Source organism: Phoenix dactylifera, chromosome 9 (assembly GCF_051530095.1).
Source record: "Phoenix dactylifera cultivar Ajwa chromosome 9, Ajwa_hap1_PhDact_Kaust_v1.1, whole genome shotgun sequence".
In the NCBI taxonomy this organism is placed as follows: Eukaryota; Viridiplantae; Streptophyta; class Magnoliopsida; order Arecales; family Arecaceae; genus Phoenix; species Phoenix dactylifera.
The window spans coordinates 7,095,078-7,114,749 of record NC_143198.1 but is presented as its reverse complement, the minus strand read 5'-3'; the positions used below and the strand labels follow the sequence as shown (position 1 = coordinate 7,114,749).

Here is a 19,672-nt window from a genome sequence, read left to right as displayed (position 1 = left end):
CATACTACTAACTTACTTTCAACAACTTTTTCTGATACGACATATGCCGGTTCACCAGTTTCACCATCAGGGGCCATAGGAGTAAATTTTGCAACAATATAGCAACCAACAGCACCAAGGGGGATACGAAATGCCTACAAAAAGGTCAAAATCAGGAATTCTCTATCGTTTTTTTCTTTTTGGGTAAGACAGCAAGTTTATTGAGCAAGAAAAACACAAAGATAACCTGCAATAACAATTAAGAAACAATCCTTAGCGAAGTTACAGCTAACTTAAGATTTTGATAAAGTTACAGCAAACATAAGATTTCCAACCTTTGCAATTTTGGAGGTACTAACTGCTTCAAGACCATTTTCACCCTCTACTTTTGAGGAAGCAGTTTTAAACCATTGGACCCTACTGGAACCTTCAGTTCCACCAGTGACAGTAGCAGTAATGGTCAGCTTATTCCCTTCTCTCATATCTCCAACTATTTTCAAATTGGTTACCTTTGGGGGAGCTGAAAATGAAATGGAGAATAAATATAGAAAAGACAGAAAAGCTTATAATTATAGAAACATTAAACTGATGTACCATGTAATTTCTACCTTGCTTTACAATCTCTGTCATGGCAGATAATGATGCCCCCTCCTGGCCTGGAAAAGTATAATAATTTCATTAACACTAGCATAATTACGAGACTTGAATAAATTAGAATATGCAGGACATTTGAGTACCTTCCAAATTAACAGGAATATAAACAAATGTTATACGTCGCCCGACATCCTCCTTTGTCAGGGTATACTCAGTGGTTCCACGTGATAATAATATGAAGTTACTGCATAAGGAAAGAAGATATTGGACAAGGATGATGCTAAGAAGAAGAAGAAGTTTAAATAATACATATCGAATTTCTTAGTCACAGCAACTGATATAAACAAATAATACAACTATGAGATATTAAAGCAGTGGTAGAAAAATAGTTATGAAGGGCAAAACAATATAATAAACTGAAATGCATGATTAGGTAACATCAAAAAATGCACTCAAAAACATGAACTACAGTCACATCATGAGACATAAAACACTGTTTGCATAGGACAATGTACATATCAAATATGATAAAAAAAATCTACCACATTTTCACAATAGAGATCAGTAAGTACATACGTAACATACCTGGTTTCCTTGCTCTCTCTCAACCACTCAAACTTGCTTGGGCCCTCCCTCCCTCCAAAGTATTCTCCAGCCCCTTTTATTTTATTTCCTTCAACAGCATCCCCGATGATCCGCACATTATTAACCGATGGTGCAGCTGAAACAAAGTTTCATAGGCACAGAATTGTAAGCATTTGAAGCAGTTAAAAACAATTTAGAAGAGAAGACACTTAAATTGGCCGACAAAAAAAATGCGATAAAAGAAGCCATAGATAAAGTGTGATATACGACTAGTTTTCATGCAAAATGTAAGAAATGCATCATTATGCCATGATGCGTTGAAACTAAGCTTGGCTTCCTTGGTCATGATAACTTCGGCAAGGATAAAAGCAGAAGACAACTACTAAAATCTGCAAGAATGCAACTATCAAAAACATATATAGCTCTACAAACTTCAACTTTTTGCATCTTAAGAGAAAATACTAGCAGCCAGGAGTAGTCCCAAGCGGAACCGCATTTCTTGGTAAACACAACAAAGACATATTCCACTATAATAACAGCAACTTATCCATAGCATGATCACTATCAAACAAACAGAACATAGCTTTGGGTGCAAATCATAGAAAACAATGCAGTGCATGTGCACATTCTAGAATAAATTATAAATAACCTAAAAAGACAAAGCTAGTATAGCGATATGAAAGTAAATAACATCCAGGCACCTGCTTTTATAAAGTCAGTCATCACATACTGCGGTTCTCCCTTAACACCTTCTTCTGTTACTGGAGTATACATGTAAACCAAACTTGAATCAATGTCATCTACAGTCAACCGATATTCCTCATCTTCAGCTCCAACTATTACCACAGGACTACTATTCCATCTTCGCCTCAACCAACTAGACAAAGGTCAAAAGAACTTATAAACTTTATAAGAACAAAGATTTCATTTATGAAAAGGTGATGATGGTACAGTTTTGAAAGTGTGAAATACTGAAACATATCTAAATAAACTTTATATATTACTTACCTTGCTACACCTTTCCCTGGTGTCCCACCACACCATGCAATCTCTGCAAAACCCTTGATCAAATTTCCCTCCACAAGTTCACCAAGCAACTTTAAGTTTAGAACTTTTGGATATCCGGTTCCTGATCATAAAACTGTAATGAGCGCAAATAACAGCAAAGTAAAGCAAGATAAATCATAAACAAATCGAACATTATGGGGTTACTTTTGAGGAACCCAATATGTATGTCATGTGAAGAATAAATGTTAAGAAAAGCCCTTACAGAATTGACATTGAATTTCTTAAACAGCATCAACTGATGATTCCTTTATTCATAGACATAGAATCAAAAATGTTCAGCAACATTTTACCAACAACAGAAAAACCAGCACAGAGTTCATTAAATCATATACCATAAATATCTCGCCTTTTACCAACTATGTGGAATCGGCTAGTTCATTAAATTATATCCTAACTAGTTTTTGTCACAATGCCTTGTCAACAAGTCAAGAAGCACACATAGATACAGAGGAAAGAAAGTTGGAAGCTGGCATTAAGAGGTCAGCTGTATGGATCTCACTTGACCATCAATTCCCATTTCAACCCATGTCTCCATGTTAATCTATCTGCACAAGCTCGATCAGGAGATGATGTCCCTGCTAGCAGTGGAGTCTCAGCTGACATACCTTAGATAGGGTGATGCTTTCTTGTTGGGCTCAGAGCAGGCGAGGGAAAGGACAGCTGGCCATACGTTCATCGGCCAGGCCCAAGAGAGAAACAAGTATCTTCTGTTGGGGCATTCAACTATGTTGTAAAGCAAAGAAAGGATTCAAGAATCAACCACTCATCCTAGAAAAGAAAGGCAAGCAGAGCTCTCATCGTTCTGCAGTTCCTTCAAAACATAACCCATTATTCACCAAAGATAAATAGGACCATAAGATTATGTTCCTCATCCTAAAATTCTTAATATGCTATTCATGATTGCTGTATAGGGATTTTTTTAAACTAATCTGTAACCAAAACATAAAAGAATTTGACATCACCTCCTCTTATATGTCAACAAGGGTCTTTCAAATTTTTGTTATGTTTAAAATAGAATATTTGTTCAATCAAATGGTGCTTCCCCAATCATCCAGTTTGGTTTGGTTTTACAAATTTCAGCCTTCTTATTTTCAGATACGAATTGTCAATTTGGAAACATTTCTTGTGAGAACAGGCCCCAAAAGGGGCTGAAGCCGGCAGGCCAAGCCAACTTCAACCCAGGGCCTAAAAAAAAAAGATAGAACAGAGGATCGCGATCGCAATCCTCTGCCCATGCGTTACGGGGGGCGGAGATGCTGCGGCAACTCCACGGCCTCTTGAATGGCCTCCGATCCCGCTCAACCGCCACGAGCATCACAACGGTGAACAAGCCATGGCCATTCGAAAACTGCCTATAAAAAAAAAAAAAAAAAACTCCGATCGCTCACCATTTCCAGAAACCCTCCCCTCCCTTTCAGCTTCTCTCCCTCCTTCCTCCTTGGTTAGGGTTTCTAAGCCCTTACTGGTGCCACCGGAGAGGGAGGTCGCAGCTCCTCCCGGAGCTAGGTAAGACTTCCGATCTCTTTCCCCTTTCTTCCCCTTTCTTCCCTGCCTCCCCTCCTCCCGATCTACTCAGGATAACAGAACCAAGGAAAAGAGAAGAAGAAAGAGTGGGGAAGAAGAAGAAGAAACAAAGGAGAGAGAGAAAGAGACCTGCATGTGCCAGTAGGGTATGATACAAAGGGCATAATAGTACCTTACTGTATGGCTGATACAGACTGGTATATACCAGTACTTAAATCGTTGCTATGACACCATTAGCATAAATTTCATTTTAGTGATTTCTTCAAATTTTCATGTTATGAAAGCCTTTCAGACTATTTTAAAGGAATCATTCAGCTTATAGTGCATTGTCTCATATAGTAATTCACCTCCTATTAACATAGAAAGTACGTAAGATGGACTCATGAGGGGAAGTCCGATGATTGACAGATTACATAAAAAAGGACCACATAATTGAATTTTGACTTAAAAAAGCAATACATTAAATGACAAACAATAAGTAGCAATTTCAGGATATAGCATAGCAAAACATCTATTACTATGTGTTCGAACCAGGTTAGTAACTAGCTGAGAGGTACCAATGGATGCTAAAACTCATATTATGCTGCAAGTGCAGACATGCTAAAATGCTAGAGGCAGGAGCCTTTGAAATACTAGAATCCTTACAATTCCTGCTTTCAAGATAATAACACTTCAAAACCATCATAGATAAGGATTTTCTAATGTTAAAAATTAAAATAAACAAAGATAATATTAAGTTAATTGCTATAAAGGATAAGTATATACATTTCTCATTTGATGTGGCACTAGATTCACAAAGAAAAGAGAAGCAGTAAGCCACAATCTTTGTAACTTTAGTCCTCCAAACAATGACTAAAAAGTTGCACCATGTGGTGTAGAACTATTTGAAAGCTTTTTATATATAGCAACAGAATCTATTGCTGGCTTAAACTATTTTAGAAGCAATAATCATGCCCCATAGATGGTGCAAGACTGATGTTTTTTTTAAATGAAATTTGCATTCTTTTTTCCCAGAAGATTGTAGGATGTTAAGCCCGGTTTAGAAATTCTGCAAGGTTACACTCTATGGTTTACAAAAAACAAACTCAAGTAGAATATTTCTTATCTCAGGGCTAAGGGTAGATAAAACATTCTCCATTTTATGTAAATCAACCGATTAATCACAATAGAACACAACTGAGATAAGAAACTAGTTTTCACAGGGGAACATGCATGCCATGAATTTCACATTTTCTTCAAGTACACTGAAAAGAGCTGATGACGTGTTAATGTCACTAGGAAACTTAACTTCACCAGAGCTTCTACAATAAGCAAGTTTTGGAGTTCAAATTCTCTCGATATATGGTAATTAAACCAATCCTGCATATCACTAAGTTGGTTATGTCATAAAGATCAATGCTGCTTTACTCAACCTATCACCCTCATTTAAAAGTCATATATATGGGGCCCTTATAGGCAGGCATACAGGAAGATATAGTGAAAAATGGGCTTAGTAACCAGTACAGAATCTGCCACATTAAATATTGATACATAAATAGGAAAATAGTTAGCTGTAACATTATTCTGTGGTAAATAAGGTAGGAGTCATTTGACTGTCCCACACAAATTCCTCTAATCAAGCTGTGATTTTGGAGCATGAGTTCAGAAAGACCAAGTGTTTGTTGGCCTCGTAGTTCTTGTGTTATTCTATTCAGTATTTGACACTTAACAAGAGCCCATGGATAGATATATACAAGAGGGTAGGACTCATCTTTGTTGTTGCCTTGTTGGTGAGAGATATACTCTACCTAGTTACTTGACCCTAGAAGCTGAAACCGTTAGAGAATGGGTCAACAATGTATATCAGGCTCAATATCTCACCATCGCATGTGGCCGCGATCACACACATGGAGGGAAGAACAAGTCAAGACAATAACTAAAATGGGTCAGTATGCCAACTGGATTTATCAAATAAATAACTGATATAGAGGAAATTTGAACTTATTACTTCCAATAATCTAAGTTTTGATACCATGTTAATTAAACCAGTTGGACCCAAAAGCTTAAGCTTTTGGTTAACAATACTAAGTGGCTGACTAAGGTGGCTAAGTCCATCCAAATTGTGCTTATCTTAATGAGCCGCATAATCCTTGATGGCAAGGACTTTGTGATCGAAATACATGTCTGGAGGCTATCAAATTTTACTCATCAGAAAGATCTGACATCTGGAGTGGAAGTGGGGCTACAGATCATGGATGGACAAGATCTCAACAACAACAAGAGTAGTAGGTAATTCTTAATCTTATTTGAATAATAATTATTCAATAATATTATTGCGGACAAATCACAATTCAATCTCGTTGTATATATTTTGCTCACAAAATGTCCTTGAGCTTTGCATAGAGAAAGTGATGCTATGGTTTGCGCTGATGCAACATACATAAGATATACCATTATCGTGCTTTCATGCATTTAAAGCTTCAGGTTTACCCCAATACCTGAAGCAGTCTCCAATAACTATCCAAAGTTAGCTATTTATTCATGTATAAAAAGAGTTCTATAATGGGTTTTTTTTTTTTTTGAAAATTGTTCCATTCTAGATGGCTTCATTTTGCAAGCCATCTCAATGAAGTTTTAAAATAATAACTCAAGTGGTTTATCTAATTTAATATACAAGGAGAAAAGTGCAAAGAAACTATAAAAGGCAGGAATGGGCTCTAGCAATTTTTCACTGTACATACACAAGTTATACCAAGTCACCATACCGAGTACATTTAGATATAAAACTTTATCTATACAAGCAAGCTCACATGAGAAATAAGCATGGGGATTTGTGAATAGCTAGAGAACACATCATGTTATAATCGCATGCATCCTTAACATGTTGAAATCATGAAAAGAGAAAAAACTTGAATTCAGAAAGTGGTGATTTATTTCTTTGAACATGGAATTAGATATATCTAAGGTCTCGCACAAGGTAGGGTAGCTCCATTGTGACCTATCTCTCACAGGTAACAGCTCCCCACCCACAGGGGTAAGGCTGCATGCATTTGACCCTCCCCAAACCCATAGTTGTGGGAGCTTAGTGCACTAGGGCCCTAGGCCACCATTTTTCATAGAATTAGATATATCTAACTAGCTAGGCACATCATGATATAACCATATGTACCTTAACATGTTGACAATCATGCAAAGAAAAGAGCCTTGAATTTAGAAAGTAATGATTTATTTCTTTTGAACATAGAATTAAATATATTTAAATATTTATGGATATTTTGATGGACTTACCTGGGGAAATAGGTGATGTTATAGCAAAAATAGGCGGGTACTCAATATCTTTCAATATTGGAGTGCATTCAATCTTCAGATGTCTATCGATATCCTCGTGCTTTGGCCAGTACACCTTGTTATTTACCAACAATTAATGGATTATCATATTCTATCACCAAGAAAAACTTAATGATTTTGAGCTCATAGAAACAAATATGTCATACCTCGCCTACTGCATCGGCAATAGGCACAAAATTCGTCGGGGTTCTCTCTCCTATAAACCATTGATATTTAAGAACTAACTCAGAATCATTGCTAAGGTTGACAAAGTTAAAGTGGCAGTGGCACGCATCTCCTTCAAATGGCTTCTCTACAAAGGTTTCTTTAAGCATGTAGCCAGGAGGCAAGTGATCCTTCCATTGTTCAACCAAAAAAGAAAACGTTGAGTCTGTCCAATAAAGTAGTAATGGTTAACAAGTTTTTTAATGAAGAATGTTAAAACCAAGCAGATATCCTTAATATGATAAGAAATATTTCAAACAGGTATCTACGTTAAACACAAAAGTAGTCAATCCTAGATTATCAAACGATGAGCACTTTTGGGTTTACAAATCAAGAAAGAAGATGCCAAGTTCAACATGAATCAGACACAAGAAAGATAACTCGAGATTCAAAGTGTCAGCACCAATAATTGTACCATTTCGGACCATACCAGACCGACACATGGCATGGCAATGGGTGCTGGTACAACAAAGGCAACACCAACTACCATGCACCAATATGGTACACAACCGAGAGGCATATATCCATTACTTTTATGGACTGCTTCAGTATGATACTTAAATCTTTGATATAAAACAAATTGCCATGGTTATATTAATTGTCATAAAATATCAAGGGAAATTTAAATATTTGGTATTTTATTGAAGTTTCGATCTTTCTGATGACGAGAGATCTTTTAGTCTGGATACAAGTTCAACATTCTAAATCTTGAGGCTTGCAGTTTAATAGACCACAAACAAATTAAACAGACAGACTATTTTTACGAGTATGGTGTTGTTGATTGTAAAGAATTCTCAGGTCCAAGAACTGGGCCATTAGCTGTTCATCCTGACAAGATAAGGAAATGCCGACAGCAGAATGGATGTATAAGCATACGATGCAGCGCATATTTAATCACAGGAGTAAATACACTGATTCAAATAAACTGTTTCTTGAATAAGGGTCAATAACCACAAAGATTGAAAAACCAACCGTAGTGGCCAAGACCAGTATGGTGGACACCATCATGCCCCAAGTTTAGTAAACTGGAGCCAAACCATCCCAAATCTCGTCATATCAAGATGTATCAACCCTATCCCGCTCCACACATTTTTAAATTGTTTATGTTAATTGGTATTGAGAAGTACTGCCCTCATGCCGGTATCATACTGTCCAGTGAGTGGTATGGGTCCATACCTTGATTTAAAGTTATTACCCAGACAAGTTGCCTATATTAACAAAAGTGTGCTCTAATATATCATGGAAGTAGAGGCAGTTTCCCCATATGATATAATGAAAGAACCATATTTGGGATCTGAAAAAGGGCATACCTGCAGCAAGTTCCGAATGGCAAAATTCCCAACCATCCCTAACACACAAAGCTGTATGAGCAGGATATAGTTTTGCAATTTCAAGCTCGTCAGGAGAAAGATCTGCAAATTTTGTTAAAATTAATTTTGGATAAGAAATCAAAAAAACCAGTAACCATACTAACAAAAATTGGTTATGCATATTTATTTATATAATATATATAAACACACTTCTTACAGCAATTAAACAAAACAAATCAAATGGGCCACTAGTTTAGCTAATTATGTCTTTGATAGATCATGCATCAAGCAGCCAAAAAAATTCTACCCATGAGCTTAATGAGGCTTTTCATAGACCCTGGATGAGATATAAAAGATAGTTTGCATATCCAATTTCAGTTTCGATATCCAATTTCGGGCAAGCTTATCTAAGCATCCAACCAAATTGATGTTTCAGAACAATCATGTATATACTCAAGAGATGACACAGTATGAAATCATAGCATACCAAACTTTGCCATTTCCCATGGCAAGGTAAATGGTTTCATGCAAAGTTTGTATTAGCCCATGTCAGTGTGTGCCAAACTTGCAAATCAACACAAGCAAGCCACCATGGACCAGCAAGCATGATACAAAGACATGAACAAGTGTATCTTGACCTACCAATGCAAAATGGTATGTAAGGTAACCTTATAGACTGGGACCTTGTTGTATCTTAATCCATGGTATAAACATACTTGAACAAAAGTCAATATTTAGTTCATTTCATGCATGATAGGATATAGAAGGTTTTCAATCTTGGTACTGGACCCCATAATATTAATAACTTACCAATGCAAGCCTAGACAGTATGATATACTATCATATTAACCAAGGTCCACAATCTTGGTATTATGTACTATACTTGTTTGTTACTGGTTTGCTATGTATAGTACAGTACACACCCCTTATTGAGACCCCTTCTCTCACTTTTTATCACCATACCGTCCGCAAAAAGGTGCTACGGTACAGTGCTAGGCAGTACAGTACGGTTCAGATCAGTATGGGCCGATATACTACAAGTGACAACAAATGTACTATATGTCGGTATAGTGACGTATCGAGCCCCAATACCATACTAATATCTAATTGGAACAATATAGTATGGCTAGTACCGGATGTTAAAGTTCAGCACAGAAAACCTTTTATGGAATAACCCTATGAAGTTTGGCAAACTAAAGAAAAGAAATTAGGTAGGATAGGGGAGCAAGATCAGATGGGACAAGCACATATTTGACAAATAAAACACAAAAACAACATGCACTAGAAAGATAATTAAGAGTAATTCTATGAATAGATGAATGGTTAAAAGATAAATGAAATAAACTCCATGCAAAAAAAGCTCTATCAAATAAAATCAGCAAAATAATTAAAGATTTAGGAACTTGAAAGATACCTCGGTCATTAAACTTCTTTAGGGTAGGTCCAACAAGTAATATGGAAGCAGCTTCTAAGTGAGGCATCTCCAGGATAGGATTCTCCTCCACCCGCAAATGCTGCACATGTAGTAATTTGAAGCTCCATTGATTTGAACAATAAAAGAACCAACATTACTTTAAATACATGGATCTAAATTGCATGAAAATGTGCACCACTCTTTCACAAGGACGAAAGGATATAACTTGGATTTTCTAAAGCAAGATATATAAGGTTATTCTTCAAGAGTTGCGAATATAAAATATTAATTTCGCCATAATTAACAGTTGACAATTCATGGTAGTACTTTTCAAGTACAATTTATTCAGCAATATACACGAAGTGGATCAATATACATGCATCATAGTTTAACACCTATCATGCATCACATTCCTCTCATGCATATCATCTGAAACAGATCATAATAACTTTTTTTCTGTGTGAAAGAACTTGAGAGGAATTTTGTTTGACCGCATGTCTAGATGCATCTAACACTTTGTTGAACATGCCCTGCCACTTGTACTTCTGCACATGCTATGTTCAACAGTCATTACTCCAAAGGTTTCTTCTATGTGTTTACTATGCCATCAGTTAATTTTATGCTTGATTTATTAAAACGACACAACTTTTGCAAAGCTATTTTGAGGATTAGATAAAATCCTACAACTTTGATTAATGTTTAACAAACTTAAGTCAACTAAATCTATGGGAACATGAATTCCTGTGACATATAGGTAGTAAACATGTCTGGCTTTTGAAGTCCAGTCAAATGATAATCAACAAGCATTATATAAGCAGTCTTATGGTTAAATGCAAGAAAAATTTTGTCACATGTTCAGAAAAGGCAGGAAAACAAAAAACGTGGTAAGTCTAATAATTAAGGCAAAAACAAAAACTAACCTCAAGTAGCGGTAAGTCAGGGAAGCCCTTCAGAGTTGATATTTTGTTTTTGCTGGCTGCCAATACCTGGGCGAATGCCAAACAAATAAAATTGAAAATCTAAATAAACCATTACTATTTAGAGTATAAACTGAGACTAGCTGACCTGAAGTCGAGGCTGACTGGCCATGCAAAGTGATTTTAACCTGTTTTGAGCAACAGAGAGAAACTGGAAGGAAAAAAAATCCGTTTTCAGACTTGTAAAACATAGTTAACAATGCCATGGCAATTGAAATATAGATGCTGTCAAGGTTAGGAATAAGATACCTCCAGATTAGGAAGTTGAGGAAGGGTAGCAAGCGATGTTATTTGATTTCCAGCGAGATAAAGTTGCTGAGTTAAAAAGGAAATATCATTTTTTGTTGCAGAAATGAAAAAATTGGAAAATATATTCATGTCAGGCATATTTGATTTCTCAAGGCAATATGCAGAGATAAGAGGTGTGCGAACCTGCAGGGCTTTGCAATTTCCAAGAGGCGCAAAATCGGGCCCCTTAAAATCATTAAAGCTCAGGTCAAGAACCTACAACGTGGGTATATAGAAAAATATACCCAGTCAGTCTCAAGCTATCAATATGTTCGGAACTGCTAAGTATTGGAGATGCTAGAAAAGCAAAAACCTGCTGAACTTGAAAGATGAAACAGAAAAGATTGTAAAGAAACTAGTCAAGAAAGCGTACTTTCACGCGCTTCAAAATCTCAATACCCTCCACAGATGATAGCAGATTGTCCCTGAGATAAACAAACTACAAACTAGAAGTATTACTAATCAAAAAATATTAAAAAAAAAATCTGCAAATTGAGATTTTGAGATGAACAAACTAGCAATACTCTGTAAATTGTTTCAAATTTGCAAAGTAGTCCCCATGTCCATTTTGAGATGAACACAAAAGGAAGAAAAGAAAACAAAAGGCTATAGATGCTGTCAACTTAAAGAGGAGTCCCAATTTTTTAAATGAAGAAGCAGCAGTCTCAACTTATCTGATCAAAAGCAGCCAAATATACCAGTTATTATGTAATCAAAACAACATTATCAGCTTAAGATAGATCGCTTTTCCCAATAGAAATGCACACCAGATAAATTATATGCTTAGTAAACAAATGACAAGGTTCATGTATTTAATAAAAAAAAGAATTCATTAATGACATGTACCAAGAATGCAGAGTCTATATGCCAAAATTGGTGTTCTCCAGATACTTATACTTCAACCTAATCCAGCTGGTCTACTAAGCCAGTAAGCCATTCCATGGCCTAATCCTGCCTAGCACACTGAGCCATTTTTTAACTAGCTTAAGACATCCAAAAGTCCAAACTAGCTCATCCTAGTCTACTTGAACTTGAGTACTGGACAAATCCTTAAAAGTTGTAAATAGGCTAAAAAAACATAGATTCAGAAAACACAAAGAGGTAATGTGAACCTAGCAAAGCCACACTAGGTCCAAAAACTCTCACATAGGCCCGTTTAAACCAAAACTAGTCTATATAACCTCTCATGTACAAGCCAACATCATCATTTCATCACCACTGATCACTGCACCAACTCAAGATGCAAAAGATTCACCACAGCCGGCAGAGAACCCTGTAACGTGACCACATACCACACCATTGCAGCAACCTAACCCCCTAGCAGCCCCATCACTACACTCAACTAACTTGTGGATGCCTTATACCTTACACAAAAGCAAATCTTTACACATATATTAACCTGCCACCAAACCTTGCCTCGATCATTTTTGTGTTGTAAGTTATAACCATCATACTTCATTTTTTTTTCTAACGACATGTTCTAACCACAATAAAACCAACTCAGAGTTTATCCCTTTAAATGACATCAGATTCTATTACTCCATTTCCTATGTTCCATCCCTCACAACATAATTCAAACGATCTGTGACTAACAAGATTGTCTCCAATAAACCGAACCACCCTCCTTTTGTCACTTGTCTTGCATGCATACAGACACTTTAAGAACTCTGAAAGCCATCATTAAGAGCTTGGCCAATTATCAAACCAAAAATTCCTCATATCAAATCTCTTACCCAACCCAAACATCCCATTCTCCAATCCTTCATCCCGACCTTCCATGATACATACAATCGTGCCCACTATCCCTCTCAAAATCAATACTTTAAGAACAAGCGAAGTGATATCATCAAAATCTTTGATCCCTTTATTAAATCTTTTGTTTTCTAACCTTTGATATACTTTATGAGCACCAATCTTATACTAAAATCAATGAGGTCCCAAGTGATAGAATGGCTTAACCACCCCTATCATAGTACACAATACTATCATCTATTATTGTAATTCAAATATTCTATCATTTTGTAAACTTTCCATATCTGTTTTACAGAATTTTTGAGTGGTTATATCATGGTATATTGAACCGGCCCATACCGAACTGGTCCGGTCCCTGACCGCCTGGTACCAGCATAGAAAATGGTACTAGCTGCGTACCGGTGGGAATCGGACCGGTTCGCACCGGTACAAGTCCGGTAACGCATTGTACCAGTGGGAACCAGACTGGTTCGCACTGGTACGCCCGCGCACGGGGCGCCCGCACGTGCTGCAGAGCGCTCGCGCGGGGCAGGGCGCCCCGTACTTTGGGCAATGCACCCGCCTCACGACATCGCACGAGGCGCGGGGAACCGTGTAAATCAGTTCGATACCGGTTCAATACGGCCCGAACTAGTCCGAGTCTCCACCAATATGCTGACCGGTACCAGTTCGGCGTACCTTGGGTTATATATTGTCATTTGGTGCTCAACTCACAAACATAACTCCTCAAATTCCTTGGAGCCTAAAACCTTTCTTGTGGAAATACCCCTAAAGCATTTTAGTCTAACATAACAATGAATGTGGATCTATATATAGGACTCCAGTGACCAGGAGTGCAGAATGAAAAGCTAGTTAGTGTCCTACTATTTTGAATAGGGGGAAAAAGTGTCCTACTTTCTCTAATGCCGTCATGGGCTACTGTATTCTCTCCTATTTCTCGATCAAGAGAAACCTTTTCCTTTTTCATTCTACTTTTCAACCTCGTTTTCCTTTTCAGAGGGACAACTTCAAGTCAAAGTTTGGTTTGTTAATCTCCTTAAGTTATGAACATACAGGAGAAGGCTACAGGATAAAGACCATTGCATCTTGGAATCAATGATTGACATTCATACCCATGCATAGGGAGGCATAAGCAGTTCTAGGGCAGTGATGAACACCTTAATCCCGACTGGCCTATTTCTCTTATCTTATTTGAATATCTCGTTTAATTATGTACATCAAAATAATTTTTTTTGGCTTTAATTAGGAACAGTGATTGCCTATATAAATCCGTTATTGCTCATAACGAGAAAAAACATCAAGAATTACCTGTCTACCATCATCTTTTAATTGTAAACATACTTTTTATTTCCTATCATGAAAAAAATAGTGCAATTAATAACTTATAAGAGGGAAAATAGAAAGGTCATTTGTATATTCATGAAATAGCACCTTTGTCAAGGGCATAACTGACTATGCCCCTACTCATGATCTCTCGTCGAAGGATCTTTCTTTACTTTTTGTCCTTCTCGTCATGGCTTCGTATGTTCCCATTTTTATGTACTTTCTCACTCATCATTTACGATGTTCTTTTCAGCCTTCTCAATTTGCCTCAAAAGTGATCCCACCTGATACGGGACACTCGCAGTTTGGTGCTGGAGCTGACCTTCTGTCAGATTGCTCATGTATACCAGGAGGCGAACAGTGCAGCAGACTAGGTTGCCTCTTATATTACACGGCATACGGAGGAGGTCCTCTGGACTAGCTTAGATTGCATCCCACACTCTTTATTTTGTTTACTTTCCTTTGACATGTCTGGTTGTATTCACGTTAGAGGTATATGAAATGAACCGTTTTGACCAAAAAAAAAAAAAGTGATCCCACTCACCATACATTTTGGGTAATTATCTTCATTCAAGCATCATTTCATCAACCTGAGGCACTTCATAAGCCCTGCAATCCCATGTCATATTAAAAGTTGTTATCCTATTGATGCTCCTTTAATGTGTTGCTATAGCCACATGGTCCTCGTCTAGATGATCTTCTCACACCACATTGCTACTGAGAGTGCATGCCACGTTTTGCCCTTTATTTTGGGTTTATAAGGCTAATTCATGATAAAAATGTTGTTCCTTTGTTTTAGACATTCATGCCCATCATGAGCTCCAACTTTTTCTTTACATGTAGAGTGCCTGACAAGCATGGCTAAGAAGCCATCACCTCTCCAGAAAATCATTTCAATTCTTGCTCTTGAGGCATTCATTAGGTAACACTGTAACAGTGAATTTACAAAGATAATATTTGTTTTTACAGATCTTTCGAGGCTTGCAAAATTTCTTCAGGTGCTCTTAGCTCTATCCAGGAAAATGCATATATCACTCCAACGCATTTGGTCAGATTAGGAAGATGAAAATAGTTTTGTACTTTAATTAAATGAAATTTTATGACAAACTCATTTACCTAATAAACTTAAAGAATGTTAGTCTCTAAAATAAAATGCCTAATAAGGTTTTCAAGGAAAAACTTGCTAAGCTTTTATGCCCTTCATGTGGTGTATAACACTTTTATCTCATAATAGCCCAAATGGGGTCCATGCACCTGATTTGAGCATTTTCACCCCATTGCTTGTCATGCTAACTTCAATGAAAGTTACTATGATTACGCTACCTTCGCTTGGCATCTCAATATGAAGATGTTGCCATATTGTTTAGGTTGACAACCATAAATTAAGATTATTTTTCCCATGGTTATCATCAGAAGAAGAAAATCAGTATATTCAGAACCAACTTATGATGACGAGCCTTTCGATACCCTGCTTTTTTCAACTTTTAAAGTTCAATACTTTCTGTCTCCAATTTAGCACATAAAGGTATCCAATATGATACACACCAGAAATAACCAATGGAGCTTCATCTAGAGTTCAATTCCACATGCAAAAGTCCTTTGAGATTTTAATTTGTAAAGCAGTGCTTCTTGTTGTATGCATAACCTTCAAAACTCAAACTTTTTGCATAATGTTGGTTCACATGCCACTTCATTCTTCCATTCATATTCAACTAAACTTGATGAAGAATTTAATTGAACCTTGGTAACGAGAGCTGAGGATTTGGATTGATGGATTTTTTTATCCTTTTTTTTATTTCTTTGTGTCAGGGATTGCCAAAGAAAACATGGATGGAAGTTGTATAGAGCTATTCATGTGCTGGCATAAGATGTAAACTAGAATTGCAATGAATGATCCCAAATAATTGGAACAAAGCTTATCATTACAATCACAACACAATACTGGAAACAATCAATACCACGTAAAGCATATATATGATAGAGAATTCCATGAAAATGTTCATAATATGGCTATGAGCATGCTATAATAGCACAATCAGCCCAAAAAGAAGATATATGGAAAAGGGCAATAAAGAAGCTTCAATTGCAAACTTAAAAAGATGTAAAAGTTCTAATGGTAGCTATGGTTATTGTCTAAAATATCATTATGCTGTTTTGATCTACAACTTGACTTCAATTCAGCAATATCATTCCGTATGCTTTTGGCAGACAATAAAAGTTATGGGCCTCAACCCAAATACTGGAAGCTTTGGGAATGAGTCCATCCTTAAGTGAATATGAAAAAAGTGCAAGATATCCGTACAGAGTCATTCTTTGATATGGAATAAAATAAAGAATTTTCAAATAAAAAAGAAAGCAATAAAAAGGCATATGCTGGGGAAGCTTCCCAGAGGTCTAAACTTGGAAGCACATGTTAGTGAGCAACCCTGGTGATGAGGATTTTTCCAAATGGCTGGCAAAAGATTAAAGATAAGCCTTTAGAACACAAGCCCTCAATGGACAAATTTAGTGTAGATTTTTTTAATCATTAAATATGGGAATTGCAAACATCGTGAGGAGTTATACAAAACATAGTTGTTCTTTTCACTGCTTTTGCATTATTGAGTCAGTATCTCCAAAGTTCAAACCACAAAAACAGAAATGTTTTTTTCTTTTTCTCATTTGAAATAATATTAGCTGGTTATAAACGAACTTAGAAATTAAAATGGTCACTGAATATGATAAAGTTACCTCCAAATTTGGTGACAATTTCAAGGCACCAAGACTACGAACTCTGTGACCTCTTAAATCCAGCCTCTGGGACAATGATTAGAAAATCAGCAAAAACTACAGCTAAATAAATAGTGTTATCGAGCAATGGAGCTAAAGCTAATAAGCTAATCCAATGAAGTAGTTTATTTAGTTTCCCTTTTCTTTTCAGTATGTTTGAATAGAGAGAGGGGAGAGAGCAGGCAAAAATTCAATTCCAAGGGCCAAAAAATCCAAAACATAAGTAACGTTCAGCACTTACCAGCTCATCACCGGCTTTGACATCAATCTGTGGCAGCATGATCAAACGAGAATCACGACTCTCTGGAGTTGAAGGTTTCCTCCGACGTGATAAAGATGAACCTCTGTCCACTGATGAGGACATGGATCCAAATTTAAAGCTGCTTGATACTGAAGGTGAGCGTGCTGATGGAGAAGAAATATTAGAAGCTGCCCTTCTGAGACTACTGCGGCCATTGGAACTGTCCACTGGAGAGGAGGGAACCCTTTTCGAGGAAGTAACCGATGGCAATTGTCTAACAGACGGCTTCCGCGTTAAATTTGCCTTGCCACTGTCAGACATGGTCGAGGTTAAGTGTGAGATTGTAGGTGACTTCTTGGTCTCCAAGCATGTCACCAAGGCCGGAGCTTTTGGGCTAACAGAAGGCAGGGATGAACGCCTAGTTTCAGTCTTACTTCTCTTTCCAGGATCTGAAACCGATGGAGAAACCTTTTTGCCTTCACTTGCACCTCCATTTTCCTGTCGTTTTGGCGCTGAAACCGGGTGCTTCTCTGCCATGCCTCCCGTGCTGTTTCTTCTATGCAAAGAAGCAGCGTTCGAACTGATGGTGGGCTTCATGAAACTGAAACTAGACCTACTGGAACTCATATCTGGTGCCCCTACATCTTCCGCCTTCTTCCTGACAGATGAAACAGTCCCGGAAGCTTTAGATACTGGCATGACTCCACCAGGTTTCACTATTTTCGATGATTTTTTCACACTTTCAGCTGAAGCCACTGGCGATTGTTTCGAGGAAGCCAAAGATTGGGTCTTTTTGGCCCCGTCCTCACTATGATTCTCAGATAGAACCTCCATTATCCAAGAATGTAGTTCAGAATAAGTGAACCCTCATCCGAGGTACTTCAATCAGGTAATGACCTCATCCAACCCACGAATCAGGCAAGATCACAGCATAGAGATACATCTCATGAGAAGAAACCCCTCAAAAACCACTGCAGGATCAACAGAAAACTCGATTCTTAGCTCGTATTTAGAACTTTCTCACAGCCAAAACTTGATTTTTAGCTCACTTTCAGAATTTTCCTATATCGCTTCAAAGCAGAACACCAATCCTAGACGAAAATGTATAACAACGTCCGCATCAAATCGAATAAACACAAGAAAACATCAGAATTGTAATTTCTGAGTCCCACAGTACTTCCAGAAAGCTAAGAAAAGAAAATGAAACATTTGATCTTAGCATCAAACCAGTTAACACCCAAAACAACCCAAGAAACCATAGGGAAAATCCGAAAAACAAACTAAGTCTAGCATTTCCTGCGATCTTCGCGGAATGCAGGCCCTAAAACAAAGATCCGACAGTACTACATCGATCTACTCGAAAAACAAAAAAACGAAAAAAAAAACAAATTGGAAACAGACCAGAGAAGATTCGACGCTGCGATCACTGGGATCTCACCTTTCGCGCCCGTGAATCGGTCGTTAGATCGAAACGAAACCCTACTCGCCTCCCCCGACAAAGTCAGTCGAGAGTACCACCCACCAGTGAAGGAGAGAGAGAGAGAGAGCGCGCAGATAGAGAAAGATTCCGCCGGAAACGTCTAAAAAAGTTATCGTAATTAATTAAATAATAAAGGTGCTTAAGAAACGGTAAAAATTCCCGCTCACGTATTGGTAGGTATCGATTCAAAAAAAGGCAGGGAGTGAGTTCTTTTGACAAAAATACCCTTTTCTTGTCGGTAGTACATTGGGGAGGATTTGGTGTCGAATACAACTTCCGTCCAAACATCTAAACGAACGCCACGTGTACAATCTTAGAGGTAGTTCTGGCCGAGCGGACTCGTGGCTCTCCCCTGACGTGCTTGCGTGCGGCGGCCTTCCAACGCTCCTTGTTTCTTTATATGGAGCACGTCCTTCTATCAAGCAAGCAGCGCGTGGGGGTGACTGTAACCGCCGCGGTACGTGGACCGCGGTGACAGCTGTCGGACAATTTGCCTTTTCTTTCCGAATAAAATAATTCGTCAGTGGGCGACTAATCAGCATCGTCCGATGCAGGGCACGAATTATTTCGACGCTCGAGATTGTGACAAACGAGGCTCTTCGGTAATAATAATGACGAACCGAGGGCATTTTGGACCGTGAATTAGTAGAAGGAGTTAGGAGCAAATTAATCCCGCGTTAGGGGGTTACTTGTTAAATTCTAAAGCATCCAATTAAAGCTTAGAAAAGCGAGCGAGGCGCTGGCCCGCATTTTGGAGAGCGCCGGATTCCTGGAGCACTCCACCGACACAAATTGCCAGAATTTTGATAGGGATGTACTTTTGGATAACAACGCCAA

The 19,672-nt window shown here is 37.7% G+C and overlaps 1 protein-coding gene across 11 annotated transcripts in view; it reads right to left on the bottom strand.

Annotated features, from left to right (window-relative positions):
* Positions 1–18,951, bottom strand: part of LOC103710506 (187-kDa microtubule-associated protein AIR9) — a 33,386-nt gene extending 14,435 nt beyond the window's left edge. For 4 of the 11 annotated variants that reach the window (XR_015968698.2, XR_015968699.2, XM_088704118.2 and 1 more), the window contains exons 1-19: positions 18,794–18,951; positions 17,356–18,326; positions 17,076–17,141; positions 11,644–11,709; positions 11,415–11,486; positions 11,232–11,297; positions 11,071–11,133; positions 10,926–10,991; positions 10,006–10,105; positions 8,592–8,693; positions 7,224–7,447; positions 7,018–7,132; positions 2,167–2,287; positions 1,860–2,035; positions 1,159–1,294; positions 717–817; positions 588–635; positions 315–499; positions 17–134 (exon numbers count right to left, since the gene is read on the bottom strand). Coding sequence is in view for 7 of the 11 variants with exons in the window: in XM_088704118.2 (XP_088560244.2) it covers positions 17–134; positions 315–499; positions 588–635; positions 717–817; positions 1,159–1,294; positions 1,860–2,035; positions 2,167–2,287; positions 7,018–7,132; positions 7,224–7,447; positions 8,592–8,693; positions 10,006–10,105; positions 10,926–10,991; positions 11,071–11,133; positions 11,232–11,297; positions 11,415–11,486; positions 11,644–11,709; positions 17,076–17,141; positions 17,356–18,189 (2,659 nt within the window). In the remaining 4 variants the exon portion in view is untranslated. Of the gene's footprint in view, positions 1–16; positions 135–314; positions 500–587; positions 636–716; positions 818–1,158; positions 1,295–1,859; positions 2,036–2,166; positions 2,288–7,017; positions 7,133–7,223; positions 7,448–8,591; positions 8,694–10,005; positions 10,106–10,925; positions 10,992–11,070; positions 11,134–11,231; positions 11,298–11,414; positions 11,487–11,643; positions 11,710–17,075; positions 17,142–17,355; positions 18,543–18,756 lie in introns of all 11 variants that reach the window. The other 7 variants (XR_015968700.2, XM_088704119.2, XM_088704122.2 and 4 more) reach the window with 3 other exon arrangements.
* Between the last annotated feature and the right edge of the window lie 721 nt (positions 18,952–19,672).